The sequence below is a fragment of the Panthera onca genome, chromosome D4 (genome assembly GCF_046562875.1).
Source record: "Panthera onca isolate mPanOnc1 chromosome D4, mPanOnc1 haplotype 2, whole genome shotgun sequence".
NCBI lineage: Eukaryota > Metazoa > Chordata > Mammalia > Carnivora > Felidae > Panthera > Panthera onca.
Genome location: NC_138351.1, coordinates 66125097 through 66138909, shown reverse-complemented (window position 1 = coordinate 66138909; position 13813 = coordinate 66125097). Strand labels below are relative to the sequence as shown.

At 34.8% G+C, this 13813-nt stretch overlaps 1 protein-coding gene across 3 annotated transcripts in view; it reads right to left on the bottom strand.

Annotated features, from left to right (window-relative positions):
• SMC2 (structural maintenance of chromosomes 2) overlaps nt 1-13813 on the bottom strand; it is a 69422-nt gene that overhangs the window by 47528 nt on the left and 8081 nt on the right. For all 3 annotated transcript variants that reach the window (XM_060609145.3, XM_060609143.3, XM_060609144.3), the window contains exons 6-11: nt 12709-12819; nt 12486-12530; nt 11159-11392; nt 10799-10948; nt 7924-8157; nt 6364-6523 (exon numbers count right to left, since the gene is read on the bottom strand). In XM_060609145.3, coding sequence (XP_060465128.1) covers nt 6364-6523; nt 7924-8157; nt 10799-10948; nt 11159-11392; nt 12486-12530; nt 12709-12819 — 934 coding nt within the window. The remainder of the gene's footprint in view (nt 1-6363; nt 6524-7923; nt 8158-10798; nt 10949-11158; nt 11393-12485; nt 12531-12708; nt 12820-13813) is intronic.

Below are 13813 nucleotides of genomic sequence, written 5' to 3'. Positions count from 1 at the left end.
ACCACTCCAAAATAACAGCTACACTGTGGAGAAGAGAGGATAATTACACATATCAGTCCTACTGCAGCCCTAGCAGTGGGCTACAATCAGATATCTGGTTTGACTGTAGGCCTCACCCACCAAAGAAAGTTCTCAGGGTACAACATAGGGAAAGCAAGAAACACTTCCGTGCTACCGCATCTCTGGCAAACACTTGATCTGACTCAACTCAAGCCCACAATGGCTCCAGACTGGCCCTCTTAACAACACAGGGACCAAATCCTGTCCAAGACAGGCAAACAGAAACATTCCAGATGACTGGACTGAAAGCAAAAACAGCTTAGTCACAATACTAAAGTACATGCATTACACATAGGAGATAGAGCTAAAGCATCAGGTTCTAGTGCACAACAGACATTGCATTGCAGGGCACTACAGGAACTCTTCTTCATAAGGTCATTACTTTCAAGAGCAAGAGACATAACTAGTATTCCTAACATGTAGAAATAGACACACAGAGTTAGACAAAATGGACAAGAGAATATATCCCAAAGGAAAGAGAAGGTAAAACCACAGCAAAAGAGCTGAATGAAATGGAGATGAGTAATATGTCTGATAGAGAATTTAAAGAAATGGTCATAAAGATACTCACTGGACTTAAGAGTGAACAAAGAGATAGAAAACATAGAAAATAACCAATCAGAGATGAAGACCTCAATAAGTGAAATTAAAAATACAGTAGATAGCACACATAGCACACAAGAGGAATCTGACAAATGAATGGATCAGCAACCTAGAGGACAGGGTAACAGAAAACAAGGCTGAACAGGTGGTAGAAAAACATAATAAAAAATGAAAACAGATTTGGGGAGCTCTGCAATACCAACAAGTGTAATAACTTTCCCTTTATAAAGATCCTGGAAGAAAAAGAGGGGCTGAAAATTTGAAGAAACAATAGCTGAAAACTTCCCAAATCTAGGTAAGAAGAAAGAAATCCAGATCCAATAGGCACAGAGACCCTCAAACAAAATCAACCCAAGGAAGCCCACAGTGAGACACATGGTAATTAAAATGGCAAAAAACAGTGATATATGGAACATTTTAAAAGCAATTAAGAGAAGATAGTTACAAACAAAGAAAACCTCATAAGGCTATCAGCTGATTTTTCAGTGGAAACTTTGCAAGCCAGAAGGGAGTAGCAGGATACATTCAAATGCTGAAAGAAAAAAAAAACACCTGTAGCCAAGATTATTCTAGGCTATCATTCCCAAGAAAGAGACAAAGAGTTTTCTAGATGAACAACAGTTTAAAGAATTCATGACCACTAAACCAGTCCTACGAGAAATGTTAAAGGAGACTCTGAGTGGAAAAGACCATAAGCAGAAATAAGAAAAATAAGAAGTACAGAAGCAGTAAAACGAAGTATACCTATAATGTGGGGGTTGGGGTAAGAGGAGTAAACAACAGGTTCAAACTTAAGCGACTATCAACTTAACATAGACTGCTATGTGACTAAGATGTTATATACAAACCCAATGGTAACCACGAATCAAAAGCCAGTAATAGATATGCAAAGAATAAAGACATGGAATCCAAGTATATTCCAAAAAAAAAAAAAAAAAAAAAAAAGCCAGCAAGCCATGAGAGAAGAGCAAGAGAAGAAAGGAACAGAGAACTATAAAAACAAGTAACAAATTGGCAATAAGTATAGACCTATCAATAATTACTTTGAAAGTAAATGGACTGACTTCTCTAGTCAAAATATACAGGGTAATAAAATGGATAAAAAAACAAGAGTGCTGCCTACAGAGACTAATTTCAGACCTAAAGACACATGCAGATTAAGAGTGAAGGGATAGAAAAGCATTTATCATCCAAAAAGTGAACAGAAACAAAGAAGGGTGCTATATAAGCGATCAAACAAGAAGATATATCAGTTATATTTATGCATCCAACATGGAAGCATCCAAATACATAAAGCAGCTAATAACAAACATAAAGGAAACTAACTGATTGTAATACAATAATGGTAGGGGATGTTAACACCCCACTTACATCAATGGATAGATCATCCAAACAAAAAGTCAACAAGGAAACAGTGGGTCTGAATGACACACTGGAGCAGATAGATCCAATAGATATTATTCAGAACATTCTATCCTAAAATAGCAGTATATACATTCTTTTCAAATAAGTGCACATGGAATATATTCAGAAGAGATCACAAATTAGGCCACAAAAGAAGTCTCAATTCAAACAGATGAAAGTCCTACCATGCAACTTTTCCAACCACAGCACTTAAGAAACTAGAAATCAACCACAAGAATAAGTCTGAAAAAAAAAAAAAAAAAAAAAGAATAAGTCTGGACAAATATATGAAGGATAAAAACATGCCACTAAATAATGAATGGGTCAACCAAGAAAATGCATAAATGAAAACATAATGGTCCAAAATCTTTGGAATGCAGCAAAAGCATTTCTAAGAGGGAAGTTTACAGCAATACAGGCCTACATCAAGAAGCAAAAAACATTTCAAAGGATCTAACCTTATACCTAAAGGAGCTTTGAACAACAAACAAAACCCAATACCAGCAGAAGAAAGGAAATAATAAAGATTACAGCAGAAACAAATGAAATAGAAACTAAAAGAACAGTAGAACAGACAAAAGGAACCAGGAGTTAGTTTTCTGAAAAGATCAACAAAATTGACAAACCTTTAGAAAGATTCAGCAAGAAAAATGATTCATGAGTTTGAGCCTGTATCGGGCTCTGTGCTGATAGCTCAGTGCCTGGAGCCTGCTTTGGATTCTGTGTCTGCCTCTCTCTGCCCCTCCCCCACTCATGCTCTGTCTCTCTCTCTCTCAAAAATTTCAAAAAATTAAAAAAAAAAAAAAAAAGATGGGGCGCCTGGGTGGCTCAGTCAGTTAAGCGTCCGACTTCAGCTCAGGTCATGATCTCACAGCCTGTGAGCCCCGCGTCAGGGTCTATGCTGACAGCTCAGAGCCTGGGGCCTGCTTCGGATTCTGTGTCTCTCTCTCTCTCTCTGCCCCTCCCCTGCTCATGCTCTGTCTCTGCCTCAAAAATAAATAAAAACATTAAAAAAAAATTTTTTTTTAAGAAAATTTGAACAGGCTGACTACCATCAATGAAATTGAATCAGTAATCAAAAAAACTCCCAACAAACAAAAGTCCAGGACCAGATGGCTTCACAGGCAAATTCTACCTTCTCTTAAAGAAAAGTTAATACCTATTCTTCTCAAACTATTCCAAAAATAGAAAAGAAAAACTTGCAAATCTCCTCCTAAGAGGCCGGCAATGCTTTGTTACAAAACGAGATAAAGACACTAAAAAAAACCAAAACAAAAACAAAAACACTACAGGCCAGTATCTCTAATGAATACAGATGCAAATATTCTCAACAAAATTTTAGCAAACTGAACCCAACAATATGTTAAAAAAAAATCACTCACATCAAGTGGGATTTATTCCTGAGTTGCAAAGAACATTAAATATTCACAAATCAGTGAACTTAGCACATTACATCAACACGATAAAGGATAAAAACCATATAATCATTTCAGTAGATGCAGAAAAAGCATTTCACAAAGTACAACATCCATTCATGATAAAAGCCCTCATCAAAGTAGGTTTATAGGGTATATACCTCAACATAAAAAGACCTTATATGAACAACCCATAGCTATCATATTAAATGGGGAAAAACAGCTTCTCCTCTAAGATCAGGAACTAGACAAGGATGCCCACTCTCATCACTTTTACGCAACATAGTACTGGAAGTCCTAGTCACAGCAATCAGGCAACAAAAAGAAATAAAGGCATCCAAATTGGTAAGAAAGAAGTAAAAGTTTCACTATTTGCAGATGACATGATACCATATATAGAAAACATTAAACACTCCCTCAAAAATCTACTAGAACTGATCAAAGAATTCACTAAGGTTGCAGAATACAAAAATCAATATGCAGAAATCCGTTGCATTTCCATATACTAGTAACAAAGTAACAGAGAAATTAAGAAAACAATCCCATTTACAGGTGCACCAAAAGTAATAAAATACCTAGGTATAAATTTAACCAAGGTGGTGAAACACCTGTACTCTTAAAACTATAAAACACTGATTAAAGAAAACTGAAGATGAATGGAAAGATATTCCATGCTCATAGACAAGAATAAAAATAACATTAAAATTTCCATACTACCCAAAAGCAATCTACAGTTTTAATGCAATACCTATTAGAATACCAACAGAACTACAACAAACAATCCTAAAATTTGCATGGAACCACAAAAGACCCTGAATAGTGAAAGCAATCTTGAAAAAGAACAAAACAGGGAATATCATAATCCCAAATTTCAAGACACACTTCAAAGGCATAGTAATCCAAACAGTATGTACAGGCACAAAAATAGACACACAGATCAACAGAAGACAGAGCCCAGAGACCCATGGTTATATGGTCAACTAATCTTCAACAAAGGAGGAAAGCATATGCAATATAAAAGACAGTCTCTTCAAAAAATGGTGTAGGGAAAACCGGACAGCTATATGAAAAGAACGAAACTGGACACTTTCTTAGACCCTATACAAAAATAAACTCAAAATAGATTAAGGACCTAAATGTGAGACCTGAAACCATAGAAGTTCTGGAAGAGAGCACAGGCGGTAATTTCTCCAACACAGGCAATGGCAACATTTTTCTAGTCTCCCGAGGCATGGGAAACAAGTAAAAATAAACTTGGGAGTACATCAAAATAAAAAGCTTCTGCACAGCACAGGAAACAAATGATAAAACTGAAAGACAACCTGGAATGGGAGAAGATATCTGCAAATGACATATCTGGTACAGGGTTAGTATCCAAAATATACAAAGAACTTATACAACTCAACACCAAAAAAACAAATAATCCAATTAAAAATGGGCAGAAGACATGAAAAGAGGTATCTCTAATGAGGACATACAGATGTTCAACAAACACATGAAAAGATGCTCAACATCACTAATCACTAGGGAGATGCAAATCAAAACCACAATGAGTTATCACCTCATACCTGTGAAAATAGCTAAAATCAAAACCAGAAGAAACAAGTGCTGACAAGGATATGTAGAAAGAGGAACCTTCATGCACTGTTTATGGGCATACAGAGTGGTGCTGTCACTGTGGAAAGGAGTATGGAGGTTCCTCAAAAAATTACAAATAGAATTACCATACAATCCAGCAATTCCACTACTGGGTTTTTACCCAAAGAAAATTAAAACATCAATTTGAAAAAATATAAACATCCTGTGTTTATTGCAGCATTATTTGCAATAGCCAAATTATGGAAGCAGCCCACATGTCTATCAATAGATGAATGGAAAAAGATGTGCTATACATATACAATGGAATATTACTCAGCCACAAAGAATGAAATCGTATCATTTGCAATGTGGATGGATCTAGAGATTACAATCCTAAATTAAATAAATCAGTCAGAAAAAGACAATTACGATATGATTTTACTCACATGTAGAATTCAGGAAACAATAAAAAAAGAGACAAACCAAAAAACAGACTCTTAACTATAGTTAACAAACTGATGAGGAGGTGGGTGGGAGGATGGGTGAAATGAAATAAGTGATAGGGATTAAGAGTACACTTATGATGAGCACTGAGTAATGAACGGAACTGTTGAATCACTAGGTTTTATACCTGACACTAATATAGCACTGCAAAAAAAAAAAAAAAAAAAAAAAAAAAAAAAAAAATCAAAGACCTGTTTTATACTTAGTTGACCCTTGAACAACCGGGTTGTTCTGCAGGAGATCAGGGGCACTGACAGACACCTCCTCCCTACACAGTTCCAAATTCATGTTTCACTTTTTTTTTTAAGTAGGCTCTACACTCACTGTGGAGCTTGAACTCACAACTCTGAAACCAAGAGTTGCATGCTCTACCAGTTGAGTCAACCAGGTGCCCCTAAATCTGTGTTTAACTTCTGATCCCCAAACTTAACTACTAATAGCGAAATGCTGACAAGAAGCCTTACTGGTAGCATAAACATTACACACACATTGTATATGTATTGTATATTGTATTCTTACAATTAAGCTAGAGAAAGAAAATGTTAAGAAAATCATAAGGAAAATACACTTACAGTACTCAACTGTATTTATCAAAAAAAAAAAAAAAAGCCTCAAGTAAGTGGGCCCATGCAAGTTCAAACGTGTTGTTCAGGGATCAGTTGTATTTATGAGTATGCCTTATACTAACACCCATTAATACGGTAAAAAAAACAAACTCCTACTTGCTATTTCCTTTATTTAGTTTTTATCAACAATCACTACCTCCTAATGATTTAATATCATGTGTTTCAATGCAAACCTTCATAATTTAGCTTTTTCATTTCAGCTTCAAGTTTTTCTTTAAGTTTCTTCACAGCTTCTAAAGCTTCTTGATCCTTCCTATAGCCACTATCCATCTTCTTAACTTCAGCTTGTTTAGTCTTTAATTCTTGTTGGGCATGTTTCAACTTCATCTGAGCCTGTTATTGAAAATTTAATAGACTATGTGAGGCAGATAGTGCTAGTGATTAAATGGCCACAGATGCAGATTAGTTTAAGAAACGTCAGCTTGGAAAATGTAACTGGTCACTTGCATTAATATCTTAAAGAAATCAATCATTTCCCAATACTTTCTGCTCATAAAACTACTCAGAGTATAAAATATATGCTTAACATAAATCACTAAGTTATTTACTCCATATTTTTAATACTTACAAAGGATGACATTAATGAGTCCAAAAATTATATGAAAGAGTAATTGTCATTAGCTGATTAAATTAAAAACACATCAGAAAGCTACTAATCAGAACACTAACTAGTTCCCTTCCTTTCCACTTAGGTATGCATATTTGTACTTGTATACTACTTGTGAGTGTTGTTCAATTAACAGTGGAGAGACTGTATTGAGCAGTAAGAAAATTATACAGGAAAGTGAACTTAAGCTGACAAGAGAAATTTCAATGCTTGGAGTCTGATATGCGAATGCTAGTTTATATAAATGAGTACCGTTCCTTAAAAGCATGAACTAGTACTTTGAGATCTGGCTGGATGTCTCCTCCCCCTAAAACTGAGTAATGGCTTTTTCCCAACATATAATAAGTTAACAGAAAAACTGAGAGGATTTAAAAGTTTTTCTGTTATTGATTTCTTACAAATTTTTTGTGACCTTCAGCGTTGAGTGGAAAAGTTGCAAACATTTAACAGAAAATGCTGAATATGATTAATACAAACACACACAGGAACATGTATATTTGTAAAGATGAGCCCTCTGTTAAAAAAATAAAGACTGTGTGTATATATATATATTTTTTTTTCTGCAATCAAAACTGTTGCATTCATAGGACTTTAAAAGATGCACAACTATCTAAACAAATTTGAAAGTCTTTACTGACAAGCTTCAAAGGTTATGAAATCCGTATAGGGAAACCAAAGACGAGAAGGGGTAAGTGGGAGGGAGAGATACTTCCAAGGATGAAAGGTAAGAACTAAGTGTGGTGACCACAGAAATGGAAAGGATGTTTGTTTTCCTGTTAAAGCTTAAGACTTCGACTTTATGTTGTCAATAAAAAAGTGAAAAGAGCGCAAAAAAAAAATTAACCTCAAATATTCCGTACAATACTACAAAATAGAATAAAGCATTTATTGCATTTATAATTTCAACTAACCTATAAGGGTATTTAATATTTTATAGCATCTTAAACTATCATCAATATTTAGCAGTTAGCATATTTGAATTTCACTGCATTGAGCGCTACTGAGTAGCAGAGTAACAAATTCCTTGACATTGGCAATGGTTATAAAACGTTGAAAATAATCAGATCACCATAATGTGGAGCTTCTAAAAAAATGCAATCACACAGCGCTGAATGTCTATATTTACCTGTTTGGCTTCTGTCTGAGCTTTACTTATGTCGTTTTTACAGGCCATCATTTGACCAGCAAGAGTTGCTTCTGCTCCATCTTCATTACTAGACAGTCCAGCGGAAACAGCGTTGAAGTGCTGCTGTGCCGCAGCCAAAGCTTCAGCATCTTTATTACTTGCTTCCTGAAGGGCATTCAGCCCATCTGTTATCTTCTTAACCTCTTTTTCCTTTGCTGCTAAAGTTTTAGAATCCTTCAGGAAGATTTTAATATTGAAGAGTATTATATTTTAGGAAACAGATCCATTTTTTCTTATCTACCCATACCCTTATGCCATCAAATTTCATAGCAATTTGAAGTGGGCATGGTTAAAAGGAAAATAATTTAACCATCCCAACTTTAAATACTTAATCCTCATTTTAAAATTCACCCTGTTTTTAGGATAAATGTGTCCTTAGTATTCCAAATACTACTGGAAATACTTTCATTCTGTGTGTTACGGTCTAATCTAGAAATTAGCTAAAACAGCATAAACAAACGATTTGAAGCAACTAAAAATCACTTCCTAAAGCTCTAAAATTGAACTAATAACTATCCTACTCCAAGCTTCAAAGCAGAGATTGTAGGATGAAGAGCATGTACATGAAAACATATTTATAAACTATTAAAGACCATAAAATTTAAATATTAAATACTAGTGGAAACAGCATTATTAATAATTAACCCCTTTTAAGTTATATACACGAACACCATAAACACTAAGATACCAACACTGGAAAAAAAAAATCCAGCTATACTATTTACATGAGAGTGACCAGAAATTTTGGCTCACAAGTTTAATTCATGATTCATTAAATATTTATTAGAGGTTTACCATGTATCAGTCATTGTTCTAGACATTAAAGACACAGATTCCTCAGGAACCCTATATTCTAGAGAAGCATAGTAAAAAAATAAAGCAATGTAAAGGGATAGAAACTGATGGAAACTATTTTAAGAACAATGAAGGAAGGCCTTTTTGTGATGACATTTTGAGCAGAAACCTAAATGAAATAAAAGGAGTGATCGATCATGCTAATACTACGGGGACCCACACTAGGCAAGCTCTGTGAAATATGCTTGGGTGTTTGAGGAACTATTTGGTGTTGGACCACCGTGAGCAAGTGGAAAGGAGCTAGGGTCTCATAGGCCATGGTGAAGACTAAATTTAATTATACATGTGACTTTGAAACCATTAATGAATTTTAAGAACAAGAGTGATGTGATCCAGTTTATATTTTAGCTTTTGTAAAGAACAGATTGTAGAATGGCAAGAGTAAAAAGCAAGGCAGCTAACAGGGACATCATTACAGCATCCCTCCTAAGACATGAATGATGGCCTGCAGTAAAGCAGCGATAGACATGAAAAGTGGCTATATTCAGGAAGTACTTTTAAAGTCAAGAGAATTTGCTGATGGATTAGATATAGAGTTTGAGAAAAAGGGGGGAATGCAAGAAGACTCTAGGATTTCTGGACTGAACAATTAAATTAATAGTGGCGCCATTTTCTGACATAGGGAAAAATTCAATAACTCAAGGAGGTTTGGGTAGGTAGAGTTTTATTTTGGATATGTAAAGTTTTAGACTTTTTGTTAGTCATCTATGTAAAAATATCAATTAAATAACTGGACAAATAAGTTTTAGACATTTTTTAGTCACCTATGTAACAATGTCAATTAAATAGCTGGACAAAAAAATCTAGAATTCAGGGAAGGAGTCAAGGCTAATTATAGATCTGAAAGGCATCAACATATAAATATTATAGGGCTACAGGCCTGGATGGAATTAGCTGAGAAAGGAGTGTATATAAAAGAAGTCTGCACTAGCCCAGGGGCATGCCAACATCTGTTATTTTGATTTCTATTTCTAGACTGGCTTCAATATTCCTATATTCAACTACCTAATCAACAGATCTACTTAGACGTCTAACAGGCACCTCAAGCCTATTATGTTCACACCGTACTTCCTCCTATTCTCTACTAAGCTAACGATATTTCCAATTGTCAAGGAGAGAAATCTGTAGTATCCTTCAGTCCTTTTAACAACCAACTCAACAACCAATCTGCCAGGTCTAACTCGTTGGACCTACCTTTACAATACTCATAAAATCCCAAAACTTCTCTCAATACACCTGCTTATATACTGCATTTATCCAAGGGCTATCCTCTAGACTGGTACCTACTACCTGGATTTCCTCCCTGCTTCTTCCCGTTAGGTTATTCTCTAAACATCAAGAAAAGTACTATTAAAATATAAAAAATGTTGTTCCTCTGCTCAGCCAACTCCAGTGGCTTCCCATGTCACTCAGAATAAAGGTCAAAGTCCTTCACGTGTCTTATAAAATCACATGTGATCCTACACCTTTTACCTTTCTGCATTCCTACTACTTAGTGCTGAAGAGCCACATTGATCAATCTTATATTTCCAATATCTTTGGCACCTGGGGCAATTGCTCTTCTGCCTCGTACATCTTCTCCCACAACCAATTTATTTACATGGTTCTCTGACTTCCTTCAGGTCTTATTAATGAAATAGCACCCTCTCAATGAGACCGTCAGTGGTTACCCAATTTAAAATCCCACACCTTACCCACCTCCCTTATATTCCTAAAACTCTACCCTGCTTTTTCTCCAAATCTGTTATCACTATATAACACACTGCAGATTTCATTTATTTTATCATCATTCTCCTCATTGGAATGAATACCCAAAAGGCATTTTGTCCATATTTGTCATTTTGTCCACTGCTATATCCCCAGCCCAAACAACTATACTGTCCGTAGCATACACTCAATAAATATTAATAAAATGGATAAGTGTTAACCAAGAGAAATTAAATCAAGCTTATTTACTTACCTCAACCATATTTTTTTCCAGCTCTTTGCGTTTGTTCTCTTCACTTGCCAGATTTTTCTTCTTGAGATCAAAGGCACTTTGAGATTTAGTATTAACTCGCTGAGCTTCTGCAAGAGCATCTTCTAAAGATCGGAGTATACCTCCAATTTCCTATAATCAAATGCAGCCAATCCAATCAGCATACTTGTAATTTGTTCATGTCATCATGTTCTTGTATAACTTCTGTAAGATTTACTTTTTATAAGCTATGTTATTATCACACGTTAAGATGATCAATACAGAAGACAATGCCAGTGGACCTCACTTATTACAATTTTTTTTCCCACAGTATATTATCTGTTCTTACATATTATGTCTGACCTTATCTTTTCTTCTTTCCAACTCTTCTATTTCATGGCTAAGTGCTTTTATTTTTTTATCATTCTCAGACAATTTTTCTTGAAGCTTTACAACTTTATCTTGCATTTCTTTTAACTCCTCAGCTGAGCGTTCTTTTGTATCTTCAGCCAGCAAAAACTGATAAGCAATATATAAACGACTCAAATGTTCTATTTCCCTCATTACTTTTTGGTACTCCAAGTAGGAAGATCTTTCCTGGAAGAGAAATCACCAATAAAGTATAACTCAAACTTCAAAATTTTCAACAAACTTAGAAAGACTCAAACTACAGCAACATGTATAAAATTTCCCATCACATAATAGACTTTGTCTTAGATTAGTGATCATGGATTATAGAAATTTTAACATTAGATCTCTAGCTTTTCAGATACCATTATACCATCTCCAGTGAATCCTGTGTGGTTGTTTCTTTTAATATATAATCAGGCAGTTGAGATTAACAAAGAAATGTGGACACAAGGTTCACAGACTGGGGGGTAGTAAGTAGTCTACAAACTACACAACCACCAATGATACATTATTACATGTATTTTGAAATAGTATTTACCAGGATGCCTACCCAACATTCAATCATGTAACTATTTACAAACATTTGCTCACACATTATTAAACTTGATTCTGATAAGGACCCCCTAGGGCAGACAGAATAATCAAAATCCCTAACCACACCTTTTCAGATTTGCCAATAACATCCACATTATTGGCAAATCCATAATACTTTATGGATTCAGAATACAACTCTGAGAAGTATCAAATTTTAATGAGCATTTAATGAAATCCTAAATGTGAAAGTTTAAAACCAATGTGCTATAAATGCATTTTTTCACTGAAATATTATGTCAGAAGCTACAAAGATGATAGAAAAGACCTGGACATTTGTTTTAGTACCTTTCACTTATCAATGGTCTTGACAGCAATAATTGCAGTGGTAGCCCCTACTATCCTAGAAATTATTCACTCTACCAACAGGATTACTAGGAGTGTCATGTCCTCAAGAAATGTTGTTCTGCTCAATTCTACCTCTCCATCTGGGAGATCATTTTCTGAGATTATGAAGAGCAATCTCCAAAATCACTATGATTAATAGGTATGAATGAAGTACATGTCCTCTATAAGCAGAAGTCTGATTAACAAGTACCAACTCTAACTCCTTATCTTATCCCATAGAAAAATTCCTGAGAAGTGGTGTACATTTCATCTCTATGTGTATGATCTTGAATACAATGAAAAACTGTCACCAATTTTGAGAGACATTCTAGATGGCTGTCCTCACATACACAGTATATACCTCTTTTAATTTTTGAATGGTTGGAGTAATCTCTTCTTCAAGTATCTGGAAAATAAAGGAAAATCAAAATTTTCAGTATGTAAAGTACCATTAAAAAATCTGAAAGGAAAAGTAGCATGGAAGTTTAAGGAAAACTGGGGGAGGGGAAATTTCCTCTTTACAGCAGGGAAACTCTAAATGCAAAATTACTCTCTTTACAAACATTTTATATAAATTTAATTACCGTCTTAATTTCTTTCAGCTTAGCCTCTTTTTTTTCTATAGTTTTCTGGGCAGCTATTTTTTTGTATTCATACATCCTGGTTCCAGCTGCTTCTTCTATCATGGATAAAATCTGGAAAGATAATTACATTAATGTTTCAAGAATACAAGATAAATCTCATTAGAGTTTACATTAAGTATATCATTTAAGGTCTTAACCTCACTAAGCATGCTTATCAAAAAAAAAGGCCCAAATGGACCAGAGACATTAAGTACATAAAAATGCACGTATTGCCCACAGCCCTAACATTCAAGAAACATTTCTGGCCTTTACTCCAATTCTAAAATTGAACTTCATGCAACACTGAGGCAGAGTAAATCTCTTTTAAAATTGAAGCCAGGGGCATCCGGCTGGCTCAGCAAGTAGAGCGTGCAACTCTTGATTTTGGGGTTGTTGAGTTTGAGCCCCATGTTGGGTATTTAGATTACTTAAAAATAAAAATTTTTAAATAAAAAAATAAAACTGAAGCCAATAATTCCTCCTCTTTTCCTTCAAACATAAGTTTAAAAAAAAATAAAGGCTACCAACATTCAGTTTTCATTTTAGAAGCTTCTACTTAAAATTGTTCCAAGAGACTTCAGCCATTTTGTGCCAACAGGATGAAGCATGACATAACATGTGCATCCCAACTGTGGCATGTGCTTTAAGAACTTGGGCAAATAACTTAATCTTCTCTGTGCTGCGGTTTCTTCATCCATAGCGTATGGATAATATCTCACAACACTGTTGAGAATTACACAAAATAATTCATGTAAAAAGCACTCTAAAAAAGGCAAGTACTTATCAATTATAATTTCCTAAGTAAAACAATTTTACCAGCACTCCCTTTTCAGAAGCTTCTACACACCATCAATCCTTATCTCAAAAGGATTATTTCTCTCAAAACTATTCTCATTTCTATGTATTTGGCAGGTTTCAAATTAGAAGTTTCCCTTAAGACATTATCTAAAGAAAATATGCATGACCTACGTTCAAATCAGACTGCTATTACCAATTATCAGTTTTCCCCTTAGTTCTCAATAAAAAATAGTAACTAAAGAGCCTTTGTTCTTGTTGAAAACATTCA